Source organism: Calonectris borealis, chromosome 12 (assembly GCF_964195595.1).
Source record: "Calonectris borealis chromosome 12, bCalBor7.hap1.2, whole genome shotgun sequence".
Taxonomy (NCBI): Eukaryota; Metazoa; Chordata; class Aves; order Procellariiformes; family Procellariidae; genus Calonectris; species Calonectris borealis.
The window spans coordinates 11,515,974-11,534,378 of record NC_134323.1 but is presented as its reverse complement, the minus strand read 5'-3'; the positions used below and the strand labels follow the sequence as shown (position 1 = coordinate 11,534,378).

The following is an 18,405-nucleotide window of genomic DNA, read 5'->3' as shown; positions in this document are numbered from 1 at the left end:
ATATACTGACCTTGATCAGTACAAACAGAAAAATATCTCAGTAAAGAAATAGCGACATCATCCCCAAATTTTTACCTGTTGCACGTTTCCATAGATGGAAGCTTCTTCCATGGTTGTTATCACAACGTAAGGATCATTCATGAACTCCTTTATCAAGTGTGCTGTATGTTTATTCCAATGAGTTCCTACAGCAATAATCTGATGCGGTGAATACTCCCACTCTTCAGTAATACTGGCTTTCTTGTAACAATCTAATATAGTAAAAACCTATGAAGAAAAAAAAAGTTTTTTCTATCGTCTTATCCTATTCCAATGAGTATGTAACAGCAGTGAAAAGTACACTGTTTCAGCACACTGTTTTTTCCAGTCACAAAAACACCACCACAGCAAAACATAAATTTTACATCCCAAAACAAAGTGTTTGGTTTGTGCACTTTTACCCTATTATTTGAAAAATTTCTGAAGCAAGAAGAAAGTGACAGGACAGCATGAAGGAACAGCATGTGCACACACAGAGGACTGTAATGCAGGATTCTGCCCAGAGAAGATGGAAATCTCAGGAAAAGGATCTGTTCAAATCTGAAAAATACTAAGCCTAGGCAAAAGTAGATCCAGAGGTCAGAAGCAGTCAGCAAAAACTAGGAGGGAAGTAGAAGATAAGCCTAACCTGCCAATACAATAATTTGCCAAAAAAAGAAAAAAAAGAGGGTGTGCCATAAAATCATTCGTAAAAAATAAAAACCACTAAGACAGAATAAATATATTCCTCATGACATCACCTTACATAAGTGACAAGCAGTCCAGTTGCGGAACCACATCAGTGCTTTCTTGCAAAGCACTACCATACTAAGAAATATTTTAGGGCTCTGGCACAATTTCTAAGAGATCTCTCTCAACCTGACACTAAACTTACCCATAACAGCAGTATTTTTAAAAATAAAACATTTCTGTAATATAATGCCTTATGAGAGCTATAATAATCCGAACATTATCAAATGATCACTTCCATCTGAAACAGCATCTCTTCTTTTTTCTATTCAAGACTGATGCTTTCGAGAAGCTGAGAAGATCCTACAAAAATGGCAGATACATGCACAGTATTTTACAAACTAATTTTCTGACAATCTTCACATGGTACACCTGCACTCTGCCTCATGAAGTGCAGGAACAAAAGAGAAGGAACAGCCTGAACAGACAAAAAGGTATGTCCCACTGCATAAAGTATCCTACTAGATAAGTACGACATTTCATCTAATTTATGACTTGAGATTTGCTGCTACAAAGGCACATTTACAGCTTCACATATAGCAAATTGGGCAATCTATCTCCATTAAGAAGTTTCTCTGGCTTTTCACGGTTAGAAACTCAGCCCTTTAGTCTTATCACCAAATTTTAAACAGGTAACATTAATAAGTTAATGATTAAAAAAAAAATCTATGGCAGTGAAAAAAGGTGTGTAAACTGGTTTTTGCATACTGATGATGTGATGTGCTGTAATACTACCACAAAGCATCTGTCCTATGAAGCTTCAAAGCAGCAATAAAAAAAAATGGAATTTTCTCAAACTTGAATTATAAGTCATCATTTTAAAACTGATGCAATACATTCATCCTTGTCAACATGGAAGTTAATGCTGTTCCTCTTCCAAGATTCTTTGAGTTAGGATCAGCTTCTCCTTTTGCCTGCACTATCATTACGGCCCAAGGAAAGTTTGTATGATTGCTTCCAAGACTATTTGATCATTCGCTTCTGCCTTTCATTCTACAGAGACTGAGGAGCTTACCAATAAAGATGATTCTTGGACTGAAGCTGTTCAAACAGCACTGACAAGAGGGAAAAGGAAGTTCCCTACAGACAGATGATGCAAGTCTTTAAAGTAGGTTAAAGACCCCTACACTGAAACTACTGCTACCAAGTTGAAAAAAAATGCAAGTCCTTGGGAAACCATCCACAGCAAAGGAAGACAGCATAATGGAGCAGTAGCGTAGAACAGAACAAGACCATTTACCTGTTCAGTAGCATCAGAGAACAGTACCTCAAACTCATCAAGAACAAGATGGCAAAGTCTACAAAATAATAAACTCTGATGTTCAAACAGTCTCAGGAGGCTATAGGGTGTAGTCACGATTACTTCGCCTACAAATAGGAAGAAGAGACTGTTAACATTAACTTCCAACTTGAAAGAATATTAATAAGACACTAAGACATCACAGGACATGGTAGTTTTATTAAAAAGGCCATATTTGCATTTCAGATGCATCATCTTGAAGTTGGGGTAGGCTTTTTGGTTGGTTTTGGGTGTGGGTTTTTTGGTTTTTGGTTTTTTGGTTTTTGTTTGGTTTTTTTTTTGTTGTTGTTTGTTTTTGTTTTTTAAATAGAGAATACTGAATTCCATTTTCTGACTTCTGGCCAGCAGTCATTTTTAGTTTGCTTGTATTTTTCTACCCCTGCATATCTTCAAGACCTGAGTGGGTAAAACTCTGAGTTTTTGAAAGAGTGAAAGGTCTGAATGTTAACGAGTTTACAAAGCAGGATGCCATTTCGTTTTCCAATAAGGTAATGGAAGTAGAGATAAGAACTTCAGAACCAGATAGACATAAGGTAAATATTTAATTACGTGCAAGAGCAGCCTTTAAAAAAGTTCAGTTTTAAAAATGGAATAAAGCACACATTGTAGCTTAGATATCTATACACATATATACACATGAATATATATGTGTGTACATACATATAAATACAAACACACCAATCTTAATCTGTGCAAAGATACCAACAGCTCTACTAATAAAAGATCTGAATTCATCCACCAGGCTCTTAAACGTGAATGATGGATGTAAGAATACAAACTTCTGAAACTGAAAGTTTTACACAAGCCTTCATCATTTTATCCGTATTTCTTGTTTCCTTGGCAGAAACAGACACTTTTAAAAATACAGTTATCAATTAAAGCTTAACAAAAAGACCAAACAAGAATAGTAAAACTAAGTGGTTTAAGTAAATACACTTAAGTAGGGCAACTCTCCCTGTATTACTTCTTACACTACTTCTATGCTGCTTCTCTATGGAATGCACAAATTATTTAGAATTTCTTGCAATAAGCAAGTTGGAAACCACCATTTAATAAAAGAATGACTTCCAACTAAAATTTCACTTGGACCTTTATGCAGCTTTGTCTGCAGATAACTATTACCTTCTTTTTAATCCTTCACTTCTCCAATATTCTTTTAAAATTAAAAGTAGAGAAGAACTGTGTTAAGCATATATAAGCAGTAAATGTCCCCCAAGTATTTGTTAATTTTAAAAACCATGTACCTGAAATATTTATATATTTATTAAAAATATTTTTTAGAACATACACATATGCATTACTGTGGTGGGCCGACTGCGGCCAGCAGCTAAAAGGCACAGAGATGCTTACTCACTCCCCCTACCCCCAGTGGGACAGGGGGAGAAGAAGAACTGCCAAAGTGAGGAAACTCATGGGTTGAGAAAAAGACAGTGTAATAAGCGAAGGAGGGAGGGGGGGAAGCGATGCAAATGCAACCACTGACAACATCCCACAAGCAGACAGATGCCCAGCCACTCATCAGATCATCCCCACCCCTCAAGTTTTTATTGCTGAACATGACATTATGCAGTATTGTATATTGCTTTGGTCAATTGGGGTCAGCTGTCGGCCAGCTGTCCAGGCTGCGTCCCCTCCCAGCTTCTTGCCCAACCCTGGCCTACTCACCGGGTGGCAGACCAGGAAAAAGAGAATTCTTGATGCCGTGCCAGTGGTGCTCAGCAAAAGCCAAAACACTAGTGCGTTATCCACACTGTTCCAGCTACAAATCCAAACCACACCACCATACAGACTATGAAGAGAATTAACTCCATCCCTTGACAGACCCAGTACCTCTCTCCAGCAATGGGTGCTCATGTATCAAAAAAAGCTATTATAAAATCTGGTTCTAAATCAAGAAAGTGTACGATTAATCCTAATTCAGCACAATCTTCAGCAAATCCCTACCAGTAATTTGGCTCAAAAATGACTGTTATGGAACTTACAAAAAAGATGCTGAACATGTAGATATTTTAACAGCTTTAATACCATTCAGGGTTAAATAGCACTACTGAAGCTTCATGTATCACTACAGAGTTACAGCATTAAAGAAACAGAATTATCACTTTAGAGAACAAAAAAACTTAAGTAGCATAAATTGCTTCTTTCACAATTTCTTGCAATTAAGACAGCCCACATTGTTTTCAAGCATAATTAAGAAGATAGAAAGTATTCTTACATCCTCGGATTTTCACACTTCTAGCTTCTTCTTTGTTCTGCCCAAGTATTATCAACATTGGACGAAGCTGCCTGGAGCATCTCTCGTATGTTTTCAGTAGCTCAAAAACAAGTTGTGCCTTCTTCCACCCAGGACATAAAATAAGCGCTAGAGGCTACATACATATGTACAAAATTTTACACCGTAGTATTAGACAAGAGTTCAGAATCTTAAGAATTGTACTACTACAGCATTTAGGGCAAAACCAAAATCTGCAACACAGGCCTTTAAGTACTTCAAAACTGAAGCTTTTAGTACTGTATCACCTCCTAAATACAGATGTTACAGACCCAATCATACACCAGGTTACCTGGAGACAAAAAAGATGCATGCAGCAACACACAGTAAGAGGTCCAAAAATTTAACAGAAGCAGGAGCATCTTGTTTTACTTGGGGTTGTACTAGGCAATGTCCAGAGGTCCCTTAAAACCTTGATAATTCTATGTTTCTGTGATCTAATACGAGTTAGAAAGTGAATTACAATATTTAAAACAGCTAATACAAATTTTAATTTAATGACTACATACTACCCCCTTAAAAACAAAGCTTCATCAAGTATCAAAATGATATGACATTAACCACTTGTTAGATATTACTTGATAAATAAGTTTTAGACTCCCACATTCATGTAGTCCATCTCTGTAAGCCTCAATGCAGAGGGCAAGCATCGTGAAGATACATTAAGATCACATTAAACATATACATTCTAAACATCCACTATTTTGGATCATTATTCTACATCTGCACTTTAGAACAGAAAACCTGTTACTACTCTAATATATACGTACTCCATTCCTGTTTGGCAAGGCTTTGTAGCAACTTCCAGACTGCAGAAATGTAAGAACTGGTGGAATATATAAGAACGGATCATTTCCCTGATCAGAGATGGCAACTACATCACATCCTCGAGCTATTGGCGGCCAACAGTAAGATTCTGTGAAGTTAGGGCCCAAAAATTTTTTCTGAGTAAGTTCCTACAGAAAGAGAAATTAAGAGTTCCACATGAAAACTGTGTATTTGAACACTAACAAAACAAGACAAAACACAACACTGAGTGATTTAAAAGCTTTTCACCCACTACACAATAAATGTCCTTAACACGCAATATGAAAAAGTTCTTCTGGGCTGAGGAGTTAAATTATTGTATTAAAATTCAAATCCCATGACTTGTGGCAGTGACTGATATACCAGAAGAAATGTGTACAATTCTTACAGTATATCTCTGAAGCTTCATTTATTTCAACCACATGAATGACATCCTAGACATTCCTCAATCAAAATTAAGTGTTACTATAACATTTAGTATCTAAAGTTGGGGTATGATACTAGCCTTAAAAAGATATTCAATGTAATATATACATTAGCATTACCTTTTTCAGACCATCAAAAAGTGGTGCTGTTTCCAGAATTGACGATGGCTCAATTTTGTTGCTAAGAAAGACAAAGTTTCTTTCTTCACTAAGATTCTGAAAACTCTGAAACCATATGACAAATAGATGACAAAGGCAATACTTAATAAAAGGGTTCTAGCTTACACATGACTCAAAAGCATTTATTGTATTTAAAAAATGGTATTTTGATGAAAAATAGCTGAAAAAATTGTAAATACATTTTAAATATGAGTCCTACATACTTATAAGTCTCACAGACCAGTGGTGAGACAAATACTCATTATTAGTATTTCTTAAAGAAAGATTTATGAAGATTGTCTTAACACAACTGTCTTAAACCACTCAAGAGAATGCACTAGATGTTCTGTGTACAGCTAGGACTCAGCTACAACAAAATCAAAATACAATTAAAAGAGACTAGTAAAATTTGCTGTGGTGGGTTCGCCTTGGCTCATAGCCAAGCACTCACACAGCCACTTGCTCACTCACTCTCCTTTTCCAGAGGGATGGGGGAGAAAAATAGGAAGAGTGAGCAAGAAGATCCACAGGTTAAAATAGAGACAGGGTTGTTACTTAACAATTACTGATGCAGGCAAATCAGACTCAACTTTAGGTCAACTTAATTTGTTGCTAATTAATACACATGATTACTGATTTGGTTATTGGGAAACAGAAACGAAGAAAGAAACAAACATGTACATACTTCAGAAAAACACCTCTCCCACTCCCAGGCTAACTTCACTCCAAACTCCTCTCCTCTCCCCTTACAATCAGTGCAGGGTACACTCAGTCCCACCATTGAGGCAATGAGCAGCCCAAGGCAGGGACTGCAGTCGGAACACAGCAGTTTCTCCCTGTTGCTCCTTCCCTCTCACTTCTTTCCTCTGCTCCAGTGTGGGTCCTCCACAAACTGTAGTCCCTTCAGGTACACCTGCTCCGGCATGGAGCACCTCCTACTCCTCTGACCTTGGCACTGCCTCTGTTTCTCACTCTTTTTTTTGTGCCCTCCCCTTGCCCTTTCTTAAATATGTTTTCACAGAGGCACCACCAACTTTGCTGGCTGGCTCAGCTTTGACCTGCAGTGGGTCTTGTTGCTGACGTGGCTGGACGTGACCTCCTTCCACAAAGACCACTACTGCAGTCCCCAAACTACCAAAACCTTCCACATACACACAATATATTTGCACAAGAGAACTTAAAAGAAAGTTAATGCTTGAAATACCTGTTGGTCATCTTCAACTATGCGTGTCTTCAGAGGATCAGAATTTAAGAACTGCTGAAGCCTGAGAAACATACAAATATTAAAGCCAACATAAATGCAAAAGTAAAATGTAAATTATAAATACCACCAATATTTCTAAAACATCATGAAGCAATTCACTTGCAAAATATTTCTAATATATTACCTAAGCCAAGGAGGAAAACCCTCAAACATGAAAGAAGAAATAAAAAAGTACCATTCTGAAAACAAATTTCATATCAAATTTTATAACATTTAAGTATCTGAAAATAATCCTAAGGAATTTTTTTAACAAAGATAATTGGTACGTCCCTCAACTTCAGAAGAAAATCAGACTGGATTGTAGGAAAAAGGTTTCTTAAAGTTTCAAAAAGTGAAATAATATATCTTTGCATCAGTTGGAAACTGAATTAAATAACACTCCTTGGGTTTATTACATACGGTGTCAACTGACACGCAGCATAGTAAAAGCATTGCACAAATCAATTCGTAGTCATTTTTCATTAAGTTTGAAAACTATAAATCACACTAAGAATAAAATAAGGCAACTTAACATGTGCAGAAAAAATACTTCCCCATCACATCCTTGTTGTCAAGCTATTGTTTAGAAAGAACTGCTATTTTTATTGTAGTCTGGGTAAGTATCAGCAGCTTCAAATTCCCTTCTTCCCCAAAAGTACGTGTATGCATCTTCTCTTACCATCAGCCCTTTTAGCTGCCCAAGAATAGTAACTGGAAACATGCTACAGCTCCTCATTATCTGATTACATAACCATTTAAAATATTTAACATGCAGCACCATACCTGTCTGTCTGAATTGCTGTATTTTCCTTGAAAGGCAAACCTGGAATTGCTTTAACAATCTATCAAGAAAAAACAAACACATTTTTAGCACTAAAATACTGTTCAAGAGCAACATTTTAGAAAAATTATTTCTTTAGTCTATTGAGTTGGAAGTGGTTTTCTTACCTAACTGAAGGATTCTCCAAATATTTTGGAGAATTTTTGTACAAATTGTAAATTTGTCTGAATAAGGCAACAATTTTGATGAAACGATCTTCAGAAAATTAACTTGTTACAGAACAGTATTTTTTTTTACTAACAACCAAGCATGCGACAAGAACATCACCCAAACAAAAGAAAAATTAGTTCATGGTCACATCTCAAGCTATACTGGGGACCTGAGCTAGTATGAACACATACTGATTAGTTTTTAAACATTTTCATTTTTAAAACAAAATTAAGAAAAATCACGGAAAGCCTGCACACCACAGACAGGAGGAAAAACAAAAACAGATTACCCAGCTGCACACTTACAAAGACAATGCACATAAACTTAAATTGAACAACACTGCAAATCCTCAAGGGAGTAACCAGTAGCAGATACTAGATCCAGAGTTACCTCAAAGATGCCTGGTTCTGAACTGGCGATTTTCTAGTGTTCATCATTAGTCACCAGCAATCAACAGGCATGACTTGGTCAGACTTGCATCACTCAAGTGCTGATAAAGGTAATTCAGCTGACTCTTTGCAGAAGGGTATAAAGGTAATCCTGCTCTGCTTCAGTAACAATCCACACTACTACCTTCATCATTATTCTTTCCAAAATATTTCAGTAAGATATTACAGTTCAGGTTCACGAATGGTTGTCATCCTTCAATTCTCAGCAGAGCTAAAAAATAACTTCTGTAAAACTCCTCTTTTCCCCTGACCTGACAGTAGCAGTAGTTCCATTGCTATCACAGAAGCAAATTTCTCCTTTAAAGCATCTGGCTGAAGAGGACATGGAACAGCACACGGGCTCTTTAAAAAAGCTAAGATTGCATACACTCAACAGTGATTATCTGCCTAGAATCTACCAGTTCATTCTCCTTTCCTCCCATGGACATTGTAACAGCTCCAACTGTGCAATTCAGTACACAATTTAACACTCAAGAATGAGCGCTGACCTTTTGAAAATGCTTCAGAAAAGAACAGCAAGCAAAAAAAGAGAAAATAGCAAGAAACCAGATGAGATATTTAATGTATTAGACAACTCCACAAATAAGACACTTCAATGAACGTTTACCATGGTACAGCATAAGGACTGTTCTGTTTTCAGGGAAACACAAAATTTACATTTTTATATATTCAGAAAACTGTGTAGTGTAGACAGCTATCATCTTCATAAAAGCATAGCAAAGGAATGCAAAAGGAGGCACAACCCTTTCAAGGACTGTAGTACATTTTAAAAAATTTTCTGCAATTTAAAAAAAGAAACTGAAGAAGAATTAGCGCAGTCCCCCAGATCTATGTTACATAGAAGAACAAGCTAGATGGCTACAGTATTCCTAATCTGTCCTACGTATGTTTAATTGAGTTCATCTTCGACAATTTAATACAAAGTGTAATACTTACAGGCGCAGTATTTTCATTTAGATCTGTGCTTGACCTTTGGTATGTCTCTTCAAGAATGGAACTGGAAACAGCAAGACCTAGAAAGATAAGCAAAAAATGCAAAAACACATTTCTGATTATCTGAACACATAAAGGGCCAGTATTTTTATTTACAGTGGGTTGCGACTGACTTGTTTAGTTGCTTATACCATTTCCCAATGGCAGAAAGAACAATCAAAAAATTGGTTGTCTTTACATAAAGATAACTATGCAGACAAACTGAGTGAACAAGGACAGAGGATGGAAAGTTGCATACTTTTAAAAAGACAGACCTGAATCACTATAAATGAGACAACTCACAGTAAACGGTCGTTTTAAAAGTACCTCTGTTCAAATAAATCCCTCCAAATTCAAAAAAACCAGTAATGCATCATTGATCAATGCCACAAGTAATTTCAATAATATCTAATGCTATTAAGCATATCAACAAATGCCTGTGTAACTCACCCTCAGCCTTCCTTTGTCTTACACAGTACAAAAAGCTTTACAGTATTCCTGCATCTGATGATTTGACTGGTCTTTGTAAAGTCTGATACATAAGCATCGTTTGTTAGAAGGATATAATTTGATCTAATTGTTGGATTCGAACCAAGACAGTAGGTTCATGTTCAATATATCCAATTAAAGACACATGATGCATTGCATGTGTGATTGTTTCCAACACACATGGTTCCCACCTGTTTCAAGATTTGTTGATACCTTCTCCTGAAACAGCACTGTCCTGAAAGCAAGTGCAGGATTAACAATTTTCACTGGAAGAGACTCAACATTTAATGACGTTTGGTTCTCCTGATAATCTGCAGAACTCCCTGTATTCTCTTTAGCTTCCTCAAAACGAGCAAAGTTCTTCGAGACAAGATCATCATTAACACATACCTACAAAACCAAGATCTTTATTGACCAGTATCAACAAGCAATAAGCTACACCACCACATACTTGTTTATAATTTATTTGAAGCTTTAAACAACAGCAGTAAGACATAAGCAGTATCAGTAAATGCTTTCTGAAGAATATTAACTCCAGAATAGGAAAGTCATTCATATCTTCCTGTATGTTCTCTGAACAGGTGTTAATTAGTTGTCAGTTTCATGCTTCTGCCTAAAATTCTGTACTCAATTAACTTTTTTATGAGACCTAAAAATTTTAAAAAAACCCTGCTAGTTTAAAAAAAAAAATGGTTTCTTTTTGATTCAGCGTGCATCAAAATCTGGCAGAAAAAAGTAATATTAAACCTAAAACTTCTTAAACTCCATTGGCTCATAGATCAGTGACACTATTGCCAATTGGGAGTCTGAACTGAGAGAAAATATTCAAATTAATATGTACCTTCAAAGTTATTGTCTATGGCAAAGACCACAGCTCCAGTGTTAAAACCCTTGCTAAAGCACTCCAAGTAGAAGCAGTATTCAAATAAACTCATTTGTATGTACCATAACAGCAGAGATTTAGCACAAGTTACACATTTTCGACAGTGGAACTAGTTTTGTGGTTTTTTGTTTTGTGGGTTTTTTTTTGTTTTGGTTTTGTTTTTTTGTTGTTGAGGGGGTTTTTTGTTTGTGTGGTTTTTTTTTGTTTTGTGGTGTTTTTTTTTTTCCTTCAACAGTTTGAGGACTCAGTCTTATGCAAAAGCAAGTTCTATTTGTTTTTATACTACTATGCAACTGCCTCATTGAAACATCTTTAAGCATGATACCACAAAAAGGTGCAAAAGCACACTAATTAATTCACATAGTTGTTCGTTTGAAGTACTTGCTGGACTTCACTTGCTTGTCAATGCCTTCCAAAAAGAGGTTCACATAAAGAAAAATGGGATTTCTGCCTCTTGGAATGCCTCCAGAAGTTTACAAGCAACAGAAATATTCAACAAAACCTCTAATGATTTAGCTTCTACTGTATCTGACAGAAATTACAAAACTCACTTGCAAGTAATGCTTTTCCGTCTTAAACTAATCGCAAAGTTGTAATTTGCACAGCAAAGTCCGTGAGTAGGTTTGTAGATATAAAAGTATCTTACCTTTTCATCTTTTACTGTCACATAAAGAAAAACATCAAATGTGTTATCCTCTACCGCACATAACTTGGCTTTCATTTGGGTAGTTGCTAAATGTAGTAATAAACACAAGAACAAGTAAAAAGATTAAACCCTTATCAAATTATCAGTATTTTTCACTTGTACTTTCCAAGACAGACAAAAACAGAAATCACAATTAGATGTGTAACCTATTTCTTTAGAGAAGCTAGTACAAATCTAGTAACTTTTAAATGAAACAAGAAAGTACATGCCAATAAAAAAAGTTACGAAAATGAAGTTGTCCTTAGCCTTTGAAAGAAGATTGAGAGCCAAAACAGATTAATGACCTCTCCACACAAAGTCTTAGCTCTACACTGGAAGTCTTAGTTTATCTTTTTGACTCAGACAATCTGTAGTACAAATGCATACTTTGCAAATTTGACATTTACTTTTCTTGAAAGAAGTTTATTTGCACATTTGTATAGCTCGGTTAGGCTCTTTATTCAAGCAAACATAGCTGATAAAAGTCCGTTAGTAAATTCTGAAGCACCACTTCTGCAAACGCTAACAACGTGCTAGCAATTAAAAAAAGTATTTATTGCTACTTATGGTACAGTCTGGGAATATCTATTAAATTAAATTTAATGTTAATTTAAGTTAGTCCCTACTAACCTTTACTTTGCACAGTGACACTTAGATGAGTGGGGAAAGAAAAGGAAAAAAAAAAAGGTAAATTGTGAGAAGTGCTATGTCCCAGTTAGTGTGTGAAGTTATCAGCCTAAAGACCCTTTATTGCTTTCATAAACTCATCCTCTCCTCCCCAAATACCTTTTATGTGGAGTTTGTTATACTTTGAGTAAGCAGGTAGGTAGTTTTTCAGGTACAAGCATCTAAGCAAGAAGATTACAAAATCTCAGTAAAGAGCTGCTTTTCTAGCAAGACCAAAAGCTGTCTTGTATCAAAATAGGAGGCTTGATATGAAAAAGACTGGATGACCTACTGAAACAGCAAACATGGGAAAGGACCTGGAGAAAAGGCAGTTCTAGCTTACTGAATAACTACTTGGAGCTCAATCTATTTGTTAACAACTACAGTAATATTCCTCTTCTGGGCTGGTACTTACATCCTTATCAAAAAAACAACTGGAAGGGTAAACTCCTAAGCCAGATCTTGCCATCTCTAAAAAACTACAAAACTACAGCTGTAATACAGATTCAAAGATTTAAGCTAAATACACAGAAAGGCTCCACTGTTCAAAACAAATGTTACATGAGTGCTACCTTATTTAGCCTGTCCAAGAGCCAGATACCATCTAGCCAACTATCAAAATTTATGCAGCATGGAAGCCCACAGTACTCAAGATGCAGCTCCACAAATATTTTTGCCTTAGTCAGTCCATGCAAAAAAAATCTTATATAGCTCCTTTCTCTTTAATACACAACATTCTCAAATATAATCAGATACATAAACACAAGTACTACATTTCTCTAACAGTTTATTTTTCCCAAAATAGAAGTGCCAATCATGATTTTAGCAGGATGTTTTATTTACCTTTGAGAAGGTTTTGAAAATACCGAGTAGCAGCACTATCCCATCTTTTGGCTGGTCTAGGGAAATAAGCACAACCAGTTATCCCACATCATCAAAAATTAAAATGGTAATTTTGGAAAAAACTTTGGATGCATGTAAAGAAATTATTTCAAGTCATGCCAAATCTTAAGTGCACCAACCAGACCCATTAGCAGAATCTTACTACTTAGAATGTAATTTCAGTCTTGATAATATTGTTTCAGCCCATCATAGAATCATTACAGTTGGAAAAGACCTCTAAGATCATCGAGTCCAACCGTCAACCCAATACCACCATGCCCAATAAACCATGTCCCTAAGCGCCTCATCTACACGTCTTTTAAATATTTCAAGGAATGGTGACTCAACCACTTCCCTGGGCAGCCTGTTCCCTGGCTTGACAACCCTTTCAGTAAAGAAATTTTTCCTAATGTCCAATCTAAACCTCCCTTGGTGCAACTTGAGGCCAATAAAATGAACTGATCAAAAATTACTGGATATTGCTTTGTCAAGGTATGGTGGCTTACATCCAACATAAAATATGATGATTAGAAATGAAACAGAATAACCAAAAATAAAGCAAGAATCCACTTGTGGAACATATTAAATAGGCATTAGGCAATTTTTAACAAGCACTTAACAAACACTGAAGCGCTGAAGACAAAGGTCTGTAGCAGAAAATCAAGTTCACTCTTTACCATCTTCTGCGACTTTAAGTATAAAATAAAAAAGAATCAAATGAAGAGCACCGTAAACAAGATACAGCAATCTACTACTTTTTTTTTGATAATTCGCAATGATGGCCCACTCGAGATACACACTATTCCTCTTCAAACTATGCTAATATTTGTTCTGTCAGAATATTGGAAGTCAAATACTAATTTCTTCTTCCAGAGTATAAAAAAAGAAATACACCGCTTGACCACATATAGTTTTCAATATTCTTTAATGACACAAACCAAAGTAGCTTTCTTGCTGTGGAGCTGTATTCCCCAGTGATCTAATCATGTTCCACTCAAGGTGGCAGGATCTTTGACAAAAGCATCCTGAACTCAAAAATACAAAAGCATTTCTCTTTACCACCAGACCCCAGTGAAAATCTTATTCAAGTCCTTCAAAACTGCAGTGAGAAAAAACTGACATGAATATAAGGAAAGCACAATAGGAATCCAAGATGTACCAAGAAAAAAGACAGAATGGGGAAAAACAAAGCTACCTATAAACAGCTATAGAAATTCAGTTCAGCTATGCATGTAACTACCACAAAAAAAAAAGTATCAGGAGTAAGATGAGCATCTGCAAGAAAGGGCACACAAAGATAGATTAGTAAAGAAGTTCATGAGCTAGGAATCAAGAAACACAGCTCTGAGATGATACACAAAGGGCAAGAACTGCCAGAAACTTGTCTAAACTTCCAAAGGTTTTAAAATAAATATCAAAAGATTCAAACAGGTGAATAATAAAATCCAAATCATTAAGAAAGAATCATTACAGAAGCAGTTCCATTCAAGAATTGCTCCTCCAAAATAGAAAGTATTTTCCAAATCTGATTTCCTATGTTCTTCATAATCTCTTCTAAAAAAAATTTCTGCAATAGAACTTCACACTTAAGAAATTTATGAATATAATACATTTATTAAACTCTACTTACACTATTTTTGCAGTATCTTCACAAAAGTCGATACGCAACGTCACCGGCTTTGTGCGATACAGTCTACACTTTTTTGCTCTATATGGGATCTGCATAAATGCTTCCAGTGCAACTCGAATGCTTAAAAACAAAGCAGAAATAATCTCATTTTACAGCGCAGATTTTATTTGCCAGCAGTCATTGGTATCATACACATCCTTCCGTTACCCTGCATCTGACAACACAGTTCTTCCAAAAGTTTCGCTCCCACTGCGAAACACTCTGGAACCATTGTTTTATTTTTCTCTCCAAGAGAGGTGCTACCAGGAGCAATTAGTGAACAGATTCGCTATGGATATGAATACAGTTCCTATTTACTTGAAATCTTTCTGATCCTTCCCCACTACAGTTTGAAGCTTTTTCATCATATTTAGCCCTCATGCTACCAGATATACCACCTAGCAGTGCATATTCCATTTTGCAGTTATTACTTCTGTGTGAGAAACCAGGTACGATTAACAACAGCAAGAAGGAAATCTAATCAATAAACTAATTTGCATTTGTACTTATTTTCCTAAAAAGAATTTATTCTTCATAAAGGTATCACTAGAGTGTTAAACTTATCCTTTACATTTGGTTTGGTTGGAGACTTTTAATAACCAGCAAGATGCCGTATATAGCAAGCTTTTAAGATCCATGTATTTATCACTTTTGTTCAATTTTTTCTTTTACAATGAAAAAGCAGCAAATCACACATTTAATTCTAGTTGAACATATTTTAAACTCAGGGCATGTCAAGTTGTTTTCCAATACAGCAACATTCAATTTAAAAACATTATTTAACGTAAGATTTATTTTAAAATATTTTAAATAAGCTCTCTTAATTTTGTGGAATACTACAAAAAACATTTGGTAAAGTTTCTTGTACTCAAAGTTGCGTATTTTATTAGAGAATTGAACTTTAAATCTTGCTAAAAGCTGGAAGAGTTATTTTTTTAGAACACACATTTCAAGATTTTAGAAACAGTAGGTTTCATCGTGATTTTATTAAAAACTCAGAACCTGTGAAAACTCACCTGTTTTGCACCATACCAAGACAGACTGTCAGTTCTTAGTAAAGTAAACAAGCGAGTAAACTGCAGTGGGAAGAAACCCACATATTTGCGTTTAGACATCAAAAGCTGTTTCAGCAATTGAAACTCTGCTTCTATATACACTTTGTGAATGATCTTCACTGGTTATAATTTTTTAATTTTTTAGTATATAATCACTTAATAAGGGAGGAAAGTATATATAAATAATGTTAACTGGCAATCATACATTTCAATCATAACAAACTGACATTATTTCTATTTCAAATCTTTAAAAAAACCCAAAACCTACAAGAGAAAGCATCTTTAAAAATTCACAAAACAAAGCCTGGTTTGCATCCACACTTGCAAGAGCCTATCATATGGCTAGCAGTTTCTTGTGGACCCAACCTCAATTCAACCAAAGCCCTGTCACTCTCAGTCTAAATAAATATTAATAATATCTGTATGCATTAACTAACAAATACATTTCAGTTATAGTGTCAAAAAACCCAAACACTTACTCCTTTGATTTAACAAAAATGTATTTGGCATAATCCACAAGAAAACATTCTGTTTGATAATGATCTGTACAGTACATGATTGACTTAATAACCGCTCTACACCAGCATTTGAGTTCCTCACTGAAAACCACATAAATCTGAAAAAGAAAGAACAAGACAGTAGGTTCTTGTAAATGGAGTAAATTACACTAAGAAGTTTTTTTAGAGGCAAGAATGTAGTATTTATTAGACAGCCCTCCATTTTCTTTTTAAAATGCAAGCATTTCAACTTATGTAGTTACGAAGTTTACAGATAAGAAGCTATAACCCATATACATGCCATTAACTACTTTTCTACATAGCAATATTAAAAAAAGATTAATGCATATCTTGGATACTTCACCCCCAAACCAATGCAAATAACAGATTATTTCTCTCTATCTACACAATATAGCAATGAGTTTACCTGGCCTTCTTCCACCATTAGTGGTTTTACTTCATCCACATCTTTATAAGATTTGTCATAGAACTGATTCATTTCAGCATTCAGGTTTTTATATTCTATTTCATCGACTATGTAAGGCCCACATCCTTTCATAGTAACCCAAAAGCAACCTGGATCTTCAATCTGGGGCAAGGGGTAGATAACAATAGCAAATACTATAAGTTCCTGCTAAAACAATAGGATGTTTTTAAGAACATCTGAGCAGCAAATGTAAAAATAAAACTTAAAATCTTTAGTGAGGCACCTTAAAAATTATGGTGACTGATACTTAGCATACAGAATATTGACAAGCAAAACATCTTCCAACTTCAGACCATTAGTTCATTAAATGGCTTCTCAGCTTGCAAGTTTCTTTAGCACTGCAATTAACAGCATGGGTATTCTAAAAGCATTATCTAAAAAGTTGGTTAAACCAAACAGTGGGTAAAGCGCAAAGACATGAAGCTTTTTACTTCCATATTGTCCTCAAGAAGCATGTATAAAAAACCCAAAACACACAACAAACCCCACCAATGGACTTTTCTTCATGCTCAGAGTCTACCAGACAGACAGTTTCTTTAAAATGAGGTCATAGCTTTCTACTCAGCCTTTATAAACCAGTCTTTCAGCTGATTGGGGTTCCCAGTTGTTATGGGTTAATCCCACTATGCAGCTAAACACCACATAGCTGCTCCCTCACTCCTCTGCAGTGGAATGACTGAGTGAATTGGAAGGGTAAAAGTGAGAAAACTCATGGGTTGATATAAAAACAGCTTAATAGGTAAAGCAAAAGCTGCACACGCAAGCAAAGCAAAATAAGGAATGCATTCACTGTTCCGCATTGGCAGGCAGATGTTCAGCCATTTACAGGAAAACAGGGCTTCATCATACATAACGCTGACTTGGGAAAACAAATTTGATAACCACAGATATCCCCCTTTCTTCCTCCTTCCCCACACAGCTTTTATTGCCGAGCATGACATCATATGGTATGGAATATCCCTTGGGTCAGCTGTCCTGCCTGTACTCTGGGAAAACAATTTTTCTGTGATCTTGTGGAATTTGGTAGAACCTAGTATTATACTACACTCTATTTACAATTATGTTGCACATCTTCCACTTTAGATTTTAGCTGCATCCCTACTGGCCTCTTTTGAGATGAAACCAATATAAACACCTAAAAGAAATGACAAAACGTATATAATCCATATATGACCCCAGATGTGTAATAACGTGCTGCTAAATGGAAATGCAGAGGCATCATCTCATTTGTAAATCTGACTTCCAGAGAGTTGCACTGAAATAAACAAACAGCAATCCTTTAGACTTTAAAAAACACCAGCATACCTCTAATACCAAGACTTCCATGTTTGTCAGCTAGTCTTCCTCAACACTATTGTAAAAGAAAAACAAACATTTGATTAACCATTTTTAAAGTCGTCATTTGTTTTGAGGCATATCTAAAAAGCGTACACCTAACGCAAGCCTATAGATTTTTGCTACTTGTCTCAGGAGTACTAGTCTAGGCAACTGATTTACCCATATTAAAGGGTTCAAACAAGCCTTCTTAATGAGGCATTATGTTAAATCCTAATTAAGATTTGCCATCCATACTTATTTACACGCAACCACATCAATTTTTAGCATACCAAAACACACCCGTTATCCTCAACCTACTTACAGCATACAGCTGCCTGTATTACATTCAAAGGCCAACAGAAACAGGCTGATTGAAGACAAGGGCTGCT

At 35.7% G+C, this 18,405-nt stretch overlaps 1 protein-coding gene across 1 annotated transcript in view; it reads right to left on the bottom strand.

Annotated features, from left to right (window-relative positions):
• Nucleotides 1–18,025, bottom strand: part of TDRD12 (tudor domain containing 12) — a 37,309-nt gene extending 19,284 nt beyond the window's left edge. Inside the window, 15 exon segments of the mRNA XM_075161332.1 lie at nucleotides 76–267; nucleotides 2,009–2,136; nucleotides 4,284–4,437; nucleotides 5,111–5,296; nucleotides 5,693–5,797; nucleotides 6,936–6,996; nucleotides 7,758–7,816; nucleotides 9,351–9,427; nucleotides 10,067–10,265; nucleotides 11,405–11,490; nucleotides 12,953–13,008; nucleotides 14,622–14,741; nucleotides 16,195–16,331; nucleotides 16,640–16,801; nucleotides 18,005–18,025. Coding sequence (XP_075017433.1) covers nucleotides 76–267; nucleotides 2,009–2,136; nucleotides 4,284–4,437; nucleotides 5,111–5,296; nucleotides 5,693–5,797; nucleotides 6,936–6,996; nucleotides 7,758–7,816; nucleotides 9,351–9,427; nucleotides 10,067–10,265; nucleotides 11,405–11,490; nucleotides 12,953–13,008; nucleotides 14,622–14,741; nucleotides 16,195–16,331; nucleotides 16,640–16,801; nucleotides 18,005–18,025 — 1,743 coding nt within the window.
• Nucleotides 18,026–18,405: the final 380 nt, after the last annotated feature.